At 34.4% G+C, this 18292-nt stretch overlaps 1 protein-coding gene across 1 annotated transcript in view; it reads right to left on the bottom strand.

The window, feature by feature from the left end:
- The window catches only part of snx25 (sorting nexin 25), a 45728-nt gene that overhangs the window by 17436 nt on the left and 10000 nt on the right, over positions 1–18292 (bottom strand). Inside the window, exons 3-6 of the mRNA XM_052574896.1 lie at positions 16877–17093; positions 14426–14598; positions 9536–9722; positions 2524–2594 (exon numbers count right to left, since the gene is read on the bottom strand). Coding sequence (XP_052430856.1) covers positions 2524–2594; positions 9536–9722; positions 14426–14598; positions 16877–17093 — 648 coding nt within the window. The remainder of the gene's footprint in view (positions 1–2523; positions 2595–9535; positions 9723–14425; positions 14599–16876; positions 17094–18292) is intronic.

The following is an 18292-nucleotide window of genomic DNA, read 5'->3' on the forward strand; positions in this document are numbered from 1 at the left end:
AAACACAGTAAAACATTGCATGAAAGTGTAGGAAAAACTAATTAAAAATTTATAGAAAATAAAAAATTTGATTATAAATTAACAAACAAATTAATTACCAAATAACTAATTAAAAAAAAGTGTACATTAAACATTTAAAATAAAAAAGTTGTATTTATAATCATTTAATTCTAATGTAATGTTCTAATCTAATGTTAAAAACATTAGAACAGCTTAATTATGGCAAAAACTGCCTTTTTAATTATTAATTTTAGAGTAAAAAAAGTCAAGGTCTAAATGTATTTAATTTTATATTATATGAGTCCAATAATTACATTTTTATGTTTATTTAGTGTTTATTGTTAAATCAGTGTTTCAAATTATTCCCGTATTTCTCACATTTTTAAAACAGGGTTGCAAATCTTGCAAATCCTATTTGCCAAATGCTTTCCTTGAACCAAATGCCAATGGTCATAACGTGATATGCAACCATTGCACTTTTCGCTGAATTTTAAAGCAAACAATATAAATATTTATTTTACAGTTTTACAATAATAAGATTCATTTAGTACTAAAAATAATGTACAACACAAATGACACCACTTAATAATTCCCTATTATATACATGCAGTTTATTAGTACTACTAGGTACTTCTCACAGACAGGGAAAAGTTGTTGACTTGTCCATGGGCTCCGGTGAAGTGGCTGCCTGTGGCATTCACAGAGCTCACAATGAGTCTGGAAATATGAGCAATCACTGCCAACCAGCGTCCCTCGCACAGCACGCTCCGTCTGCCGCTGGAAACCAGGGACGAGGGGAGACTTTTACACAAGCGTTCCCTGCTCACCTTCCTTTACCATTCAGTGTCATTGTGCTGGACCAGCGGGAAGATTTATAGATTTGCCCATTACAGGGCAACAGGAGACGGAAAACATGATGAGAAATAAACAGCCCCTTCCTGACTCTCTGCAAGAACTAATATAACATAAATGCTTCACACCGTGATCCACTGAAATTAAGGCACAATTAATTAACTTTATCTGTAATCAAAGATCTTCAGCAGTAAAGAAAGCCTCCTCATTCATATCCAGATACATATTGTTAGTCATATACTGTATTTGTGAACTCTTGTTCTGATTGGCTGTTCTATTGATGTGGTTTAACTGATTTTAAAAATGGTATTAGAGTTGATGTTATACTTAAAGCAATAAAATACCAAAAATGTCAGAGTCTGAAGAATGTAAGAAAACCTATACATACTACAAAAAACCATTTCATTGTTTTTAAATACAGCCTGTCCCACCTCAAATAAATAAAATTTATTTAATTTATAATTTTACCGTTTAGTAAATGCAATTGAACATTCCATCAAATTCTAAGGAATAAGATAAATAAATATAAATGGCTAAATAAAATAAACACTAACACAGCAAACACAATGGAACATTCCATTCAATAAAATAAAACAAAATAAAATAAAATTCTCCTTAGTGAACACAATGGAGCATTCCATAAGATAAAGAAAATAAATAAACAAATAAACAAATTACTTCCCTAGTAAACACAATGGAAAATTCCATAAATTAAATAAAATAAAAACTTCTTCCTAACTAAACACAATGGACCATTCCACAACATCGTAGGGAAAAATAAAGAAAATAAATTAAATGAATAAAAAAATGAATTAATTAATTAACAAACAAACTAATACAAAAAAAAAAAAAAGTAGTTTATCAATACCTTTAAATTAAAATTTGGTGGGAAACTAGCTAACACCTAAAGAGACTAAAACTGAAAGTCAGTTGCCCATTTTGGAGAATAAACAAAACAAACTTTTAATTACTAAATAATTACTTTGTTTCCTGACATGGATAAACAAACGTTAACAGTTAAAGCACCACCTTTCACTGTTCTTTTATTAAAAATAGAACCTTAAATTTACTTATTTCGTAGAAAAGTGGCAAAAATGAATCATTCAGATTCATGGAGCTCGAGAAGAAACGACCGAATACCAAAACACATTTAAAGTGATTGGAGAGTATGATTTCTGTAAGTATCAGCTGATGTGTCATCACTGGCTACTACAGCCCACTGTTACTCGAGCACACCCGCACCAGCTTCAGTGTAATTACCCGTCTGCCAATCACAGAGCGGCACGCGGCTAGACACTGAGACTACAGAAGCTCTTTCCAGGAAGAGCAGAACAGCTTCATAATAGCTCATGAAAGAGCAGAGCAAATAAGGCGGCTTGCAGCATCTGTTGTCATGTCAAGATAACATCTTCAGTTTGGTGTAATAACCTGGCTCGACTGCTGGCTGATTTTTTTCTCTTAGGCTATCCATCACAAAGCTCTTCTGACAATTACACTCCATTACAGGACATTACAAAACATCAAAATGAAAACGAAGCGGACAAATCGAGTTTCCTGAAAACTTGATCATTCAAGCCAAATGAAGAAAACAGTGTCAAGAAGCAGCAGCTCAGAGTTTGTATTCCTAAGTAAGGAGATATGATTGGCAGATGTGTTCGAAGGTCATCCTACCTTTCTGTCTCTTCAGCTGTGGGATGCTGCTGATGGTGGTCGCCTGAATGATCTCCACTACTATCTGATACCTGCAGAAAGACAAAATATGACAGCAGAGTGACTTAATGAAGTACAGCATATGGACATAAACAAGACATTACATTACAAGAAAATCTGAGTGTCGTTTAAACATGAAAAAAAAAACGTTGAAAATGGTTGTTAGAGCATTGCTATATTGCTAAAATGTGCTCAAAGGCTTCTTGCATGTCGCTATGCAATTTTAAATATTATTATTAGTAGTTTTAAATACATATTTTAAATACATAAATAAATGATTGTTTTCCAATACCATCAACTGAACATTTGAAGAGACAACCTAAAGATATTAAAATTGTGAGCGAACTGCTCATCACAGTCACTTTGTTCTTAAGTGTTTATTTTTTGGTTGGTTGGTTCAATTCAAAAATAACATGAGCAATAATAATTCAACATTAACCGTAAGTGTGAGCGAAAGTGATGTTCGACTGGTAAAACCGGAATTTGTTTTCATATGGTGACACCATAAAACGGTACACTAAACATACAAAACAATTATGTAAGCTTTTTATATTTGTAGCGTCTTGACCAATCTGACACAATTTTTTGTTATCTTTAACAAATACTCTGTAACTCCTCTCAATCAACAAGCCGACTATGAGAGTCTATGGCCCCTTCCCAGTCTCTCAATTCATTTACCCATAGGAAAGACACACAATGCCATAAAAATGGACTCTCATTCACAGTCTTTGAGCTTCCTATCCCATATCCTCAGGTCATTGTGTATATTATCACTGTTCTTTTATATTGTCTTTTGTATTGTATACTGTTTTATGCATGCTAGAACCACTCGTTCACGTAACCTTACCTATATCATGTTTGGTCTCTATGAATTCATCTTCGGATTAACTAATTGAGTGTTTATATTATATGTTTATATAGTGTTCCTGTAGCTCAATTGGTAGAGCATTAGCATGAATTCACTGTAAGTCGCTTTGGATAAAAGCGTCTGCTAAATGCAAATGCAAATGACTATGTTTGGAGACAAAGAGTCATAAACTTTCCCTCCAGAAGTGGAAGTCACCATTTGCTCTTTGACCCCCGAGAGGTGTGGCCTCCACAAAACTTAAAAGGCCTCACTTCAGAGACCCGCCTCGCTTTTAGTCTCTTTACTCATCTCTCATCACCCTCGCATCTTCTGGTAGCTAAGTCTGGCAGGCCTCAACACGGCTCAGTTTGGGGTTCTTTTAGATCCTAAGAAGATGGGGATGCTGAGCTAGAACTCTTCTGGACCCCCTAAGTTTGGTGCCAGGCTGTGGCCTCATCTTTCCATTCACCAAGGATTTCAGTTGATGTCTCTCGAGCTCCACGCTCTTCTGTTTTCAACTTCCAACTGGGTAGAAACCCCCAATCACCACCGAATCAGAACATTCTCTTCAAACCCGGAAGAAAGTGATCGCAAGTCCAAACCTTGAAACCATCAAGACTTTCATCCGAGACTGCATCCGAACACTCGTCAATGACCAAGGCAATGCAAGTAACATAGATTTAACTAAACAAAGCAGAGGTTCAGTATAAGCTATTGACCCCATTATAAACGACGCTGATGGTTTCACTCAGGTGGTTAATGGACTGTTTTCATAGCTTCATTCTCTGTTTTTTTCTGATGGTCTCTAGCCTGACTACGTCAGACTTCCTACTTCCGCTCAATTTCATTTCGCTTCTGTACTCAGTCTGATACAGCGTCAGAGCTTTCTGTTTGCCACCGGTCTGAAAACAGCCGGGCCAATCAACGAGCAGAGGGCGGGCTGGGAGCCGTGACGTAGATGCTAAGCACCGAGTTTTAAATTGTAGGTTAGAGAAATCGAAAACCGAAATGACCGCGGAAATGGGAAACGATACACGGGATGCAATTCGCTCTGTTATTGAGAACATTCAACTCTTTTTCAAACTGAAGCCAGAACAAGAAGAGTGTTTAACAACAGGTTTACAGTGGAAGTTCAATCATAGATTTGAGTTTGATGCATGATGTCTGTGCTTCGATGCGGCTGTACAGGCGCATAACATACGTCTAACTAAACGTATCTGATTGGCTTACGGGTAACCAATGATTTTAAACTTCAGACAAGCGCCCCCTAGCGAGAGAGAAAACACTTCTCTATTATGCCATTCCAGACTCTGTCTACAAAGCAAAGTGAAGTAGCAGAGTCTGGTATTACCAGGCTAGATGGTCTCATCCATCAGGTCTCATTTCCCCTTTGCAGATGTATGAGTGATTTTTCTATGTTTGTTTGTTTAGATTACTTATGTGTTAGCGTTTAGTTAATAAAACTTTTGTTCACAAATTACATGAGCTTCTGGTCCTGCTTCTGAATAATGTCCCTTTACGAGTCAACCACTCCTTCCTAAAACGGCTCGTTCTAACACACCCTCACATGTCTAAGTCACAATGTGGGAAGATTTGTATAACACTGCCCAAATGTTCATGCAAAGAAAAGAAAGCAAAAAATTTTTCTTGCCGTTACCGCCGCCTCCATGTTGTGGATACACTGTGTGTTTCGGTGTGAAAGCGAAACTACTTCGTTTGGCCTTCCAAAAGAGGGCAAAACTACATATCAGTGGTTAAGTTGTTTAATTGTTCGGGACCAGTTCAACGCAAATATTCAGATGTGTGCAGCAGCACATTTTGCGGAGGACAAGGACAGTTTCCTGTGAGAGTAGCCTACAATGCCGGTGTCTGTTTCTATAAAGAAGGGCAACTCCAACTTTAAATTCAGACTGACTGTAGTATAAAATGGCTTCCAATAACACGTCTCTGCTATTGAAGAATGAGAACATTAAGATTTCAAGGCTACTAATGTTTCATTGAGAAATTCCTCTGAGGAACAATATTCACTCAAAATTAATGAAATGGATCCTTTCGATATTTAGTAATGCTGAATATTTATTAGGCACATTCTGCTCTCACGGGCCCTGATGAGAGAGGACGAGATTGAGGGAGAGAGACTGAATTGAGATTGCTTCATGAAAATCAAATACAAGTCATCTGAGAACATTGCCATGCACAAGTAGCTGGTGCAGAATGAGAGTATTATAAGATTATATGGAGGTTGACCTTCAAAAATGGCATGTCACAACATGAGACAGTTTGTAATTTTTATGGAAATTTGGGCAAATGTCATGCATTGAAGTCTGACGCAGGAGAGAAGAAATTGTTGAATAAAGTCATTATATTGTTTTGGGGTGTTTTTGCACACAAAATATATTATCGTAGCTTTATAACGTAACACGATTGAACCACTGATGTCAAATGAACTGTTTTAAGGATTTGTTTTTTCTGCCTTTCTGGGCCTTGAATGTGGTAGTTGTGTTGCAGTCTATGAAGCATCAGAAAGCTCTTGGATTTCATCAAAAATATAATTAAATTTTGTTCTGAAGATGAAAAAAGGCCTTACTGATTTTGTTATGATATGAGCGTAACTAACGACAGAATTGTCATATTTTTTTGGTGAACTATCCTTTGAAACGTTTCATCAATCCCAGTAAAAGCATAAACATCATACAATACAGCTATAAAACATCAAATACATACAGTATCTGAAGCAGACCATTTTCTGTTCATTTAGATGTGCTAGAGCTAAAAAGCTTTGCTGGAACGTGAACAAAGAGCTAAAGACTGTCCAGGGGTTCATTTTATCCTTACCAAAATCCCTCTCTATCACAATATCAAATCTCAAACACTTACCTCAAATCTCAAACACTTTACCCATCCTATTGTCCATCCATGGCTTTTACATTAATTCAATTTACATAAAGCTCCTTCTAGAGCTCTAATCCTTCTCTCCATCCTCAAAACTAAATCAAACACAACTCATGCTGTATTTACAGTCTCTGGCGAGGTCAGAAACCTGTGTGTTTAACTGTGTCACCTAGCAACAATCTCATTACCTGACCTCAGGTTTATTCCTGCTGTGAAATGAGATGGTGAATCTCCTCGACACAACAAACTTCCTTTTTCTTTCAGCTTTTAAACAAAGACCGTTTAATGCTTTGTGCATGTCAAATAGGAGCCCATTTACAAAGACACCCACTTTGGCTGATGAGATGTTCAATTTTTAGACTTAAAGTGTCAACGTGACTGAAGAAAAAGCCCAAGGGGCTTATAGTTGTCATGGAAACAAAGGTCTTCGGTAAATTATAGAGTTGACAGACTCCCAGCTCCTGGCTGTTATTAAAGGTGACAGGACAGATATAATCTGTTTTAATAACAATACCACATCACGGAGTCATTCAGAAACATTTCCACAAGCAAGTAAAGATATTTAGGGTCATTCCTCAGGTTTACATTAACATATGTAAACAATGCCTCGATAATAACAGTGGGCTACTATATTCTATACTATTTTAATATTTTTCTAAACAAATAAAAAATCCAGTGCCTTTATTTAATCATGCATAATAATTTCTTAAATAACATATGGGATTTACATACAGTAAAAACAGTAATATTGTAAAATATTTGTACAACTTAAAATAACTCCGAATATATATTAAAATAGTATTTATTCTAGTGATGCAACGCTGAATTTTCAGCTTTAACCAAGTCTTCAGTCTCACATGACCACTTCAAAAATGTATTACATTTTAAAATGTATTTAAATAGAAAATAGTTCATTAAATTGTAAGAATATTTAACAATATAAGCTTGTATAATATTACTGTGCTTTTGATCAAATAAACAGTAAGAGTAAAATACTTATTTTGAAAAAAACACAAAAAAAACAAAGTCTGTCTGTAAATGTGTGTATATGCTTTATTTTTCTATATATAATCAGAAAGACCACTTTGACTTTTATAGAAAGAAAGACTTTCTTACCATTGCAAATTGCAGGCTTGGCTACAGCTTTTGAAAAGCAGTTGTCTTTGCAATCACTGCTAAAAAGCTCTACAACCAAACCCTGACATGATGAAAAGGTCTATCTTTCTGACGCCCGTCAAAAAACACACTATAATCACAATGCTTTTATTTCTGAACGCCAGCGTCTGTCTGTTCCAGCCTGTCGCCTTCCAACCCGTCTCCATCCTTTACGCCTGCGGATCAATACGGCTGAAAAGTTTCTCCAAGCCTTTAAATGTCACTGTCTCACGACTCACAGATAATTCACCAAGAGCTGAACTCGGGAGAATAAACCCCAAATAACAAATGTCCCCTCCGATATGACCTGATACCGCAAGCTGAAAAGCAACAACAAATGACAGTGTCGACTTCCAGATCACCTATTTAAAGAGTGATTCGTCTGAACGAAAGAAACAGAAACCGCTTTCCAACAGAACGGTTTTTGTACGGAAATAAATTGGTTTGGATGTGGTGAAACGGTCAAAATCCAGACAGATTTAGTGAGTCATCCGCTAACTCTGACTCAAGATATAAATAAACACTATGACATGAATCAATAACCTAATAAATCACCAGCCAGAGCAATATTTCAGGTAGGGCTGTGCGATATAGACAAAAAAAAAAAAAACATCACAATTTTTTGATCAATGTTGCGATTTCGGTTTTAATCACGATTTTGACACAGACATGCTTTACAGTCATTAATGCATTCAGTGTAAATTTGAAACATATTTCCAAAGAAAACCAATGAGAGCTTTATCAAATTTAGTAACGAAATGCCTAGACATATGGCAAAAAAAAAAATAATAAACACTGTGTACAAGGATTTTTTTTTTTTTTTTTTTTTTTGCCATGCATTGGTCATAGAGCTCACTGTAGCGGTGCCTCAGGTGTTGAAATAGATTTATTGCCCAAGGTTCACACGTACTCCATCTGCAGTGTGTATACAGTGTACGTGTATGCGATTCAGAAGCAGCAGCGGGAGCGCATTATTGTAACGCCAAAGCACATTAAAATAATGCGCGAGCGTGAATCTCTCCGCTCGCACGTAGATTTCCTTTGCACTGTTACAAGAAATCGCTCACGCTCAAATCGTTCTTTTATTACGATTTTGATTAATCGCACAACCCTAATTTCAGGCATGTTCACATACTGTTGCACTTTCTATGACGTTAAATGATGTAAAAAAAAAACTTGTGTTATCTGAAACACAATACACATTCAAATAAATGTTTTTTTCCCCAGCTACAAGCCAACGCCCTTTATTTATTTATGTATTTTTTTTATGTTAATTAAAACCTAAAAATGAATAAAACTAAGCTAAAATTTTAATTAAAACACAAAATAAATTACGACTGACTCAAATAATAATTAAAATTATTATAGCACCTCAATACTAAGATAACATATGCATTCATCAAATTTTGATCCAAACATATACACACACACATTGATATATATATATATATATATATATATATATATATATATATATATATATATATATATATATATATATATATATATATATATATATATATATATATATATATATGTATGTATGTATGTATGTATGTATGTATGTATGTGTGTGTGTGCACCGATGTATCGGCTGCCGATATTTGACTATATTTAAGCCATCTGCATATCAGAAATAGAATGAAAAGGGTCGATGCCAATTGCTAATTAATGATGAAATTATTGCAAATTTGACATCGCAGCCTGTTCATTATCAAAATAAAATATAGTTAAAGAAACATTTTACACTGCTCAACTTATATAGTCCGTAGTAGGGCTCTGTTCCATTCAGTGTGCTCAGCACCTCACTGCTGATATAGCCTACAGGGTAAATGTGAAGGATGAGGTTTTACATAGATAATGTGAGTAAAGAACAAAGTCTATAGTTTATGTAATAAATAATTAAGAATTCAAACAATGCTCAGTTTACATAAAAATTTAATTCAACCATTACAATGGAAAATTTGGGGACAAAAAAAAACTGATTTCATTGGGTCCTGCAAATCCCTAAGCCTACTTCTAAGCAATAACAAAAAACACCACTAATTGAATTCAGGATGCCGCAGCATGTTTTCTTACCTGAGCTGTTTGAGGAACTGTATGTCAGAGCTGCTGCTGATGAGTTTGATGAACTCCTCATAGGAGGGCGCATATGTGTACGCTTTCTTATGATGTTCGTTCATCTGCTCTCTGTGCTCTAACTGAGCTAGCAGCATGCGGTTAATGTAGTCCGGATCGCTCAACACGTCCACCAAAGGCTTTAACACTACAAAGAGAAAGAGAGAGAACATAAGCTTTATGCTAAACGCAGTGAGCTGACAACCTCAACATGAGAACTGTTCCAAAGGGTAGGCAGCATAATTATATTGCCTTCCACGCTTCACAAACAACAAGCTATTCATAACTGAACTACAGTCAAGCAGCCCTTTTAAAAAGGTAATTACTGTAGCTGCATATGAAGTTACTCAGAAAAGTACCTGCAGAAGCTTTCTAAATATATATCTATACAACTATATTATTAATGTTTACTATAAAAGCATTTCAAAAAAGCTAAATATCTGAAAAATAAAAAATAAACAATTTACATAACTGAGAAAAAACAAAGTGCATCTAAATATTTCACTTTAAAAAAAGAAATAACATTAAAAATTTACAAAAAATGTAAAAGAAAATTAAAAACTATCAAATGTAGGAAATAATAATAATAAAAAAAATCATGAATCATTCTGATTTGTGAAAATGCAGTCATCTGCACATATGAGCTGATGAATCATCAAAATCTGTTCAGTTGCATTATATGAACAAATGATTCATTAGAAATCATACTTCCCAAATCTATATATGAGAGCATGCATTTGATTATGCAAAAACATTAAAAACTAATATTTTCATTTATTTTAAAACCCAAATATCTCAATTAGGGTGTCAGCATTACATGAACGTTCATATTTACACTAAATACAACAACGAAAAATAAACCATTTAAATAAAATTAATTACAATTAATAATTAAGAAAAAACAGTGCATCTAAAAAAAGTATTCAAATGCAAATCTCAAACAATTTAAAAAAAAAATCTAAATAAAGGAAATCATTTTTTTTAAATTAATTACTTGTTCTGATTCTTGAAAATGCAGCCATCTGCAAAGACACTCATTTGAATCATCTGAATCAATTCCTTTGCAATAAACTCTTTGAACAAATCAATTCCGAGTCAAATTCTAGCATGCATTTCACTTGAGGCGTGTTACTGAGGTCAGATATGGAAATACTGCCAATGCAGAACTTCAAATCAATCTTTTCTCTAAGTTTTCTGCCTTCGAGAGTAGCTGCTTGTGTAAACAGTAGAAAGCAAGGCAGCTCACTAGCACTGTACATATCATCTTTTCAAAGTTTATTTCAGAGTCTGCTTTACAAGAAAATACTATTTCAGTCCTTCTACTTCAAAATGTAATGTTTAATTCTGGGTGTTTCTTTGTAAAATGTACTAGCAATTTCTGAGTGAGAGCGGTTTTAAAGTAAGTTTTCAATGAACAATTGTTTTTGGAACAGAGTTACACTCAACAGTCAACCCCCCCCCCCCCCCCCCACCCCCCACTCATCATGATGAGATCTCTAAACCTCCTCAGGAGCTTGTTGACGTAGCTCTGATGAAAACGCTGAGACGCAGCAGACGGAGCACGAGGCAGTGCCTCATTACTGCCAGACAGAGCTGGCGGATGACGTCTCGCCCTGAAAAAAATGAATGGCAACCTGCCAGTCTGAGACAACAGATGCAAACACTTCCTCCAGTATAACCCCAGACCAGAGCAGCTGCATCCTGAATCAATAGGGCAGAAATTTATTTTTTTATTTTTTTTCAAGTGCAATTTTAGCATATGTTATTGTGAAGATGAAACCAGATCGAAATCAGATAGTCAACAAAAATGTCTCTGGTAAACAAATTTTGGAGGATAAACAATGCTATTTTTTACAAATCAAAGGTTTTATAATGAATTCAGCAGACACTTTTATCCAAAGTGCAATCAACGTATACATTTTATCAGTTCGTTCGTTCCCTGGGAATCAAACCCAAATCCTAATGCTATACTCCGTTATTGCTTTAAGTAGAAAGTTGAAAATTCCCACTTTCCTAGTCGAAAGTTGAAAGGAAAAGTTCACCCAAAAACTAAAAAATCTGCTTAAAATGTACTCCTCACCAGGCCTCCCAGATTCAGATGAATTTGTTTCTTTATCAGAATTGGAGAAATGTAGCATTACATCACTTGCTCACCAGTGGATCCTCTGCTGTGGATGGGTGCCGTCAGAATGATAAAATAAACATCTGATAAAAACATCAAAATAATCCACAAGTAATCCACAACACTCTAGTTCTCTAGTTCAATCAATTCTGTTAACTTGTGAAGTGAAAAAGCTCTCCTTATCAAAGGAGCCTGTAACCATCAAATAAAACAAAGTACATACAGCATTCATCTGAAATAGAAACCGTTTGTTACATTATAAATGTCTTTATCATCACCTTTGATCGATTTAAAGCATCCTTGCTAAATAAAAGTATTAATTTAGCTGTATTTTGGAACAAATAAATGCAGGCTTGGTGAGCAGAAGAGAATTCTTTAAAAACATTAAAATCAAATAAACTACCAATGTTTTCGCTTGTAAATTGTGCTTAATCTGCATATTTCTCTTTGATTCAGATTCAGATGAGATGGGTGTTTCACTGGATAAAGCAATATTATGAATAGAGGACTTATGTTTTATCCAGAATAAACTGTTTGAAGTTAACAGATTTGTTTCCACCAAACATGCAGCTGTTTGTTTCACAAGATGTTAACTGATGGACTGGTGGATTATTGTGATGTTTTTGTCAGCTGTTTGGACTCATTCTGACGGCACCCATTCACTGCAGAGGATCCATTGACAAGCAAATGATGTAATGCTACATTTCTCCAAAAAATTATGAAGAAACAAACTTTTCGATGTCTTAGATGACCTGAGGGTGAGTAAATTCACAGCAAATGTTCAGATATATGGACAAACTACTCATATAAGAATACAATTTTGGTAAAAGTAATTAATCATAATGTGTAAGTGATGGCAGATTTCTAAACACCTAAAATTCTTTAATATCCTGCGGTAATCCATCATTTCTCTGTATATCACACTGACATGAACTACCAAAAGTCATCAAAACCTCCATCCCTCTCCGGCAGCCTATAATAATGTAATTAGTAATTTCATGGCAAATCAAAGATGATAACAATGACACATCTGGTGCTTATCGTAAAATATCCCGGAAATCAATTTCATGATTTGTAAATAAATAAATAAATAAAACCCGCAGTAGATGAGATTCATCAGTTCTGCACAAGAGCAGCATTGTAAGAACACAGATGAGCACTGAACAGACAATCAGCTGACTTTGATTTGACTTGTTTTACCACTTTAGAAAGTTAATGAAGTAGTAGGTTGTGGTTTATGGTCAGCGATAACTTTATCTTATCTTATTTCCAAAATATTTGAAATAATTTCTTTTTATTTGATTTATTTATAGGTTTTTGTTTACTTTAATAGCAACATCTGGCAATATTGCATCTGCGGCATTAGTCTGGCAGTAATCTAGCACCGGTTATTTACACTAAGTGCAAATAGCAGCATTTTTTTTGTGATATGCAATTTAAACTAAGTGCAAATATCTATAGATTCTATTTATACTATGTTAAAATAGCAGGACTTTCTGCTATTTATACTACTTACTGCAAATAGTAAAAATTATCTGCACCTCAGTATTGTAGTACATTATAAACCGTATGCAATAATAAGTTATTGAGTCTAATTTAATGGATGCCACCTTATTGAGACAATAAAGCTCTCGCTAAACCTACCCTTAACTTTTTGTTTATTTACTTAATTTTCATTGAAAATAAATGCTTTTCTTATGTGATTTGAAATTTGAAAAGGGAGAAAAACTTCGCCAAAAGGCGGATTCGAATCCGGGTCGATCACATCAAAATACATTTGACACACGCTTTACCCTCTGCACCACTGGAGCTGACTGTCAGGTATTTTGTAATTGACTATCCGAAAATAACACGTTTGGTGGGCAATATGTATGTTTGCATGAATAATAAACAACTGATAAAATTACTCGCAAATTTACTAATTTTCATTTTTGGGCGAACTAACCCTTTAAGGGTTTTTACATTGTTTTAATTTTATTTTTAGTATAACATTATAATATCATTCATGTTTCTATATAACGTAAAGAAGAAACCAATCCAATGTATAGTTGACGTTTGAGTCTTTATACTATGTAAAAGCACTAAAAGGTTTTCAGTTACTGTTTTCAGCTGGTTTATTTTCATATAAAGATATTGCAAACAATTGTATAGACATTATTCAATGTAAATTGTGATAATTGTAATTAATAATGCAATTACAATTTCAAAGGAATAATCAACAATTATGATTTTTTTTGTTGTGCATCCCTAATGTCAGCCCTTTTATGAATATGGCTATTTTTGAAAGTTATTAAAGTTATTATATATATTTTAATATATTTTAAAACGTAATGTATTTGTGTGATGACAAAGCTTATTATCAATGTTGAAAAAATTTGTGCTGCATACATATTTGTAAAAAATTAAAAAAAAAAAATCTGGATTCTACAATTAATATATATAATGTACTCAGTAATATTTAATTATTTAATAATAAAAAGTATAAGTAATATTTTTTGTAATTAAATTATATATATATTAGGGCTGGGCAACGACAATTATTATTTTTTTATCGTGAGTAATCGCATGATTGCCTTTGATTTTATATATATATATATATATATAATGTCTGTATGTATGAACGACTTTCTGGCTGACTTTTGTACTTTTTTGTCAGATTGTACTAACAAGCAAAAATCACAAGGACTGAAAAAGATAACACAGTGTACACCAGGTTCAGTGAGAGTCACCTTTAGTAGCGACGACCTCCTCCAGTAAAAGGCGCAGACTGCGTGAACGAGCGTCCCGTGCAGGCAGCAGACGCAGCATGAGCAGACGGGCGCAGCAGTGCAGGAAACGCAGCTCCTCATCAGAACTGCGCAGACACGGATGCAACACAAACGCTCGTGGTACCTCCTCCAGCCTGGAGAGACAGAAAAAGAGATAGAGAGAGACTATTGTATTCTACTTTAATTAAAAATGTCATGAAAAAGAAACAATCTGAAAATGTGTTTTATAAGAGATAGAAATTAATATATTGTTTTATTATTTTTATTATTATATTTTCCCTATTTTTATTTTCTCCTTTTTCTGATTGGGCAAGATGCAAAGCAAACATGCCAATAAAGAGATAAAATTGCAAAAGATTTACAGAATTAATAGAATGAATCATAATAGAAATATTACTATAATTTTAACTAAATATCAGGCCTATATTATATTATATTTCTTCCTTGGAAAATGCAAACCAATAATATAATATAATATAATATAATATAATATAATATAATATAATATAATATAATATAATATAATATAATATAATATAATATAATATAATATAATATAATATAATATAATATAATATAATATAATATAATATAATATAATATAATATAATATAATCCTTTATACCTTGGCAATATATGAAGCAATCAAATTGTATGACCATAAAATATTAAGGGGGAAATATTTCATAAATGGACAGAGTCAGATAAACAGAACAGGTGAAGGAAGACAGATGAAAAAGAAAAAGAGAGGCGACAGAAGATGTCTGTCCACTCAGCTAATGAGCTTTGCAGATCGATCACTGAGACACACACACACACACACACTGATGAAGACACGACTGGCAGAAACACTCATTACTGCATCCACATCCAACACACTCACACAGAGAGAGTATGTAAGCAAATAGAACAACAAGACAAAGTGTGTGTGTGTGTGCGTGTGTGTGTGTGGGGGCATGTTTTTGTGACATATCAGGACACAACTCTGTATAATGACATGGGTATGACACAGGTATTACAAGGAGGGGGCGACTTATGAGGACATAAGCCATGTCCCCATTTTTCAAAACGCTTATAAATCATACAGAATGAGTTTTTTTGAGAAAGTAAAAATGCACAAAGTTTCCTGTGAGGGTTAGGTTTAGGGGTAGGGTTGGTGAATGGCGATAGAATATACAGTTTCTACAGTATAAAAACCATTATGCCTATGGGATGTCCCCACTTTTCACAAAAACAAACATGAGTGTGTGTGTGTGTGTGTGTGTGTGTGTGTGTGTGTGTGTGTGTGTGTGTGTGTGTGTGATGTTTTGTGTAAAAGAAAGGGTCACATTACAGGCTGGAGTTTTAATGTCGTCAGCAGTCTTCATCATGTTAATCAATCAAACTGAGAAATACTAATCTCCAGAGTGTATGTCTGTCTGTGTGTGTGTGTTTCTAAAGCAATCATTTGGCCTTCTTTCCACTGACAAATCAGTAATCAATGAATCCAATCAAGAGAGTGCTTGTGATCCAAACCCAAGCAGACTGAATTTCAACAAGCACAAAGGTTTTGCATTCTTGTGCTTTTCCCACTTACATTCACTTGTGTGCTGTTATCAGAGTGAAGATGAAAGAAATGCTTTCATTCTGTCAATCTGGATAACCGCATCTAGATGTTTTAAAGAAACTACATTAAACATGTTTTTGGAGGAAGAAAGTTTTTTTTTCTTCTTCTTCTTTCAGTAAAACGCCTGAAACATGTATTTAAAAGTTGGGCTTGGTAACAATGTTGTTTCTGAATGTTTTCATATTCTCGCCTGGGCTACATTTACTTGATTAAAAAAAGAAAAGAAAAAAAAGGTAATATTGTGAAATATCTGTACAATAAAAAAAAATGCATATTTGAATATATTTTAAATTGTAATTTATTCCTGTGTTCAAAGCTGTATTTTCAGCATCATTACTCCACTCTTCAGTGTCACACGATCCTTCAGAATTCATTCTAATATGCTTTGTAAAATTTCTTTGTCACTTTTGATCAATTTAATGCACCCTTGCTGAATAAAGGTTTTTAATTTCGTTCACCAACGAAAGTCACTAACCCGACATTTTTAAATGGTAATGTATGCACATAATACACAGTATAGAATCTGGTTGTTTATACATTTGCACTAAATTTAAATAACATTTATGAGAAGGCGTTATTTAATAGAGTAAAACTTTGAAACGCTTAACAGCCATTAAACAAAGTACCAGTCAGTATAACAAATAATGCTTTGTCCTGGACAATAGTCAAGCATGCCAAACACAAACCAGTTAACAGATTCAGAATTTCTCCTGTCCACTGACAGTGTTGTGCATTTTGCATGCATTCAATGGTAACAACTGTATGTGCATTTCTATTAAAACCACTAGAAGTGCTGAAAGGCTCACCTTGCGTTAGCAGCCTTGAGATCACAGAAGTGTGTGTGAAGGGTCTTGACCATGTCGTTGCAGACCAGGTTGACCACGTCCACCTCAGACAGACGCATTCGCAACTGTTTGGTCATTTCCCAGAAGTCCTCAGACAACATCTGATAGAGTTGGCCCTCATCTCGACTCAAGGGGACGTACCACGATAGAATATAGTCCCGGTAGCTGTAGTCAAAGACTGCAGGGGGAGAAACAGAGAATTGCACTGATTATTATAGACAATATTCCAGAATGACCAACATTTAGTATCGAACCAGTGCATACAGTGCAGAAAAGCAAACTTTACAATGCAATACAACATCTCCTTCTTAACTGCCCAAAGTTAAATGGGTAGTTCAACACAAAATGAAAAAAATTAACTCGTGATTTACTCACCCTCAAGCCATCCTAGTATATGACTTTCTTCTTTCTGACGCATACAATAAAATGTATATATAAAAAAAATGACTTGGCTTTTTCATGCTTTCTAATGGCAGTGAATGGGGTTTAAGATTTTGATGCCCAGAAAAGTGCATCCATCCATCATAATAATGTGTTAATGAGAGAGTGGCGTTTAGCAGATGCAAAGGCGTAGCATAAGCTCCAGTGAGAAAATGCTAGTCTCATCAGAACCAAGTTGTGTTTACAGCAATGGAAATCCTGAGATTATGGTTTATAAAGTTTTAAATATGGATTTATTTATTTATTTATTTACACAGATGCATCAATTCACTTCAGAAGGCTTTTATTAACCACCCAAAGCCATGTGGAGTATAAGCCAAGAGTACTTTTTGTGATGGATTTATGCATTTTACTTTGCTTAAAAATCTCAACAGCCATTCACTGCCATTGTAAAGCTTAGAAGAGCTTGTTTTAATATAACTCTGATTGTATTTATCTGAAATAAGAAAGTCTACACCTATAGGATGGCTTGAGAGTGAGTAATGTGTTAATTTTCATTTTTGGGTAAACTATCCCTTTAAGACAAATCATTACTGGACATCATTCACTCACTCAAACATGCAATGAGGCCAAGGGATAATATAGCTGTTTAAAATGTTGCATGTGGTATACTGCATACTGTTTCACATACTATTAAAAAAAACCTCTTAAGTCAATGAGGCTACCAGATGTCTTCGCTTCACAGCTTTTTATCAGCATGATTAAGCACACAACATCCTCATCAACACGCTGTCAACAGAGAACCAAATATAATACAGCCATGAGCAAATCAAGCTAATCAGCAGCATTGTATTTATTGTATTTAAATGGAGAATCTGATTTGTCCTGTCAACAGATAAATCAACAAATGCAGACAGCTGGATAGAAATAGAACTGTCATAATTTTGAACTTTTTCATCAACTATTAATGCTAAATGCAAAAAACTATTAAAATCT

This window comes from Carassius gibelio, chromosome B14 (genome assembly GCF_023724105.1).
Source record: "Carassius gibelio isolate Cgi1373 ecotype wild population from Czech Republic chromosome B14, carGib1.2-hapl.c, whole genome shotgun sequence".
NCBI classification, from domain to species: Eukaryota; Metazoa; Chordata; class Actinopteri; order Cypriniformes; family Cyprinidae; genus Carassius; species Carassius gibelio.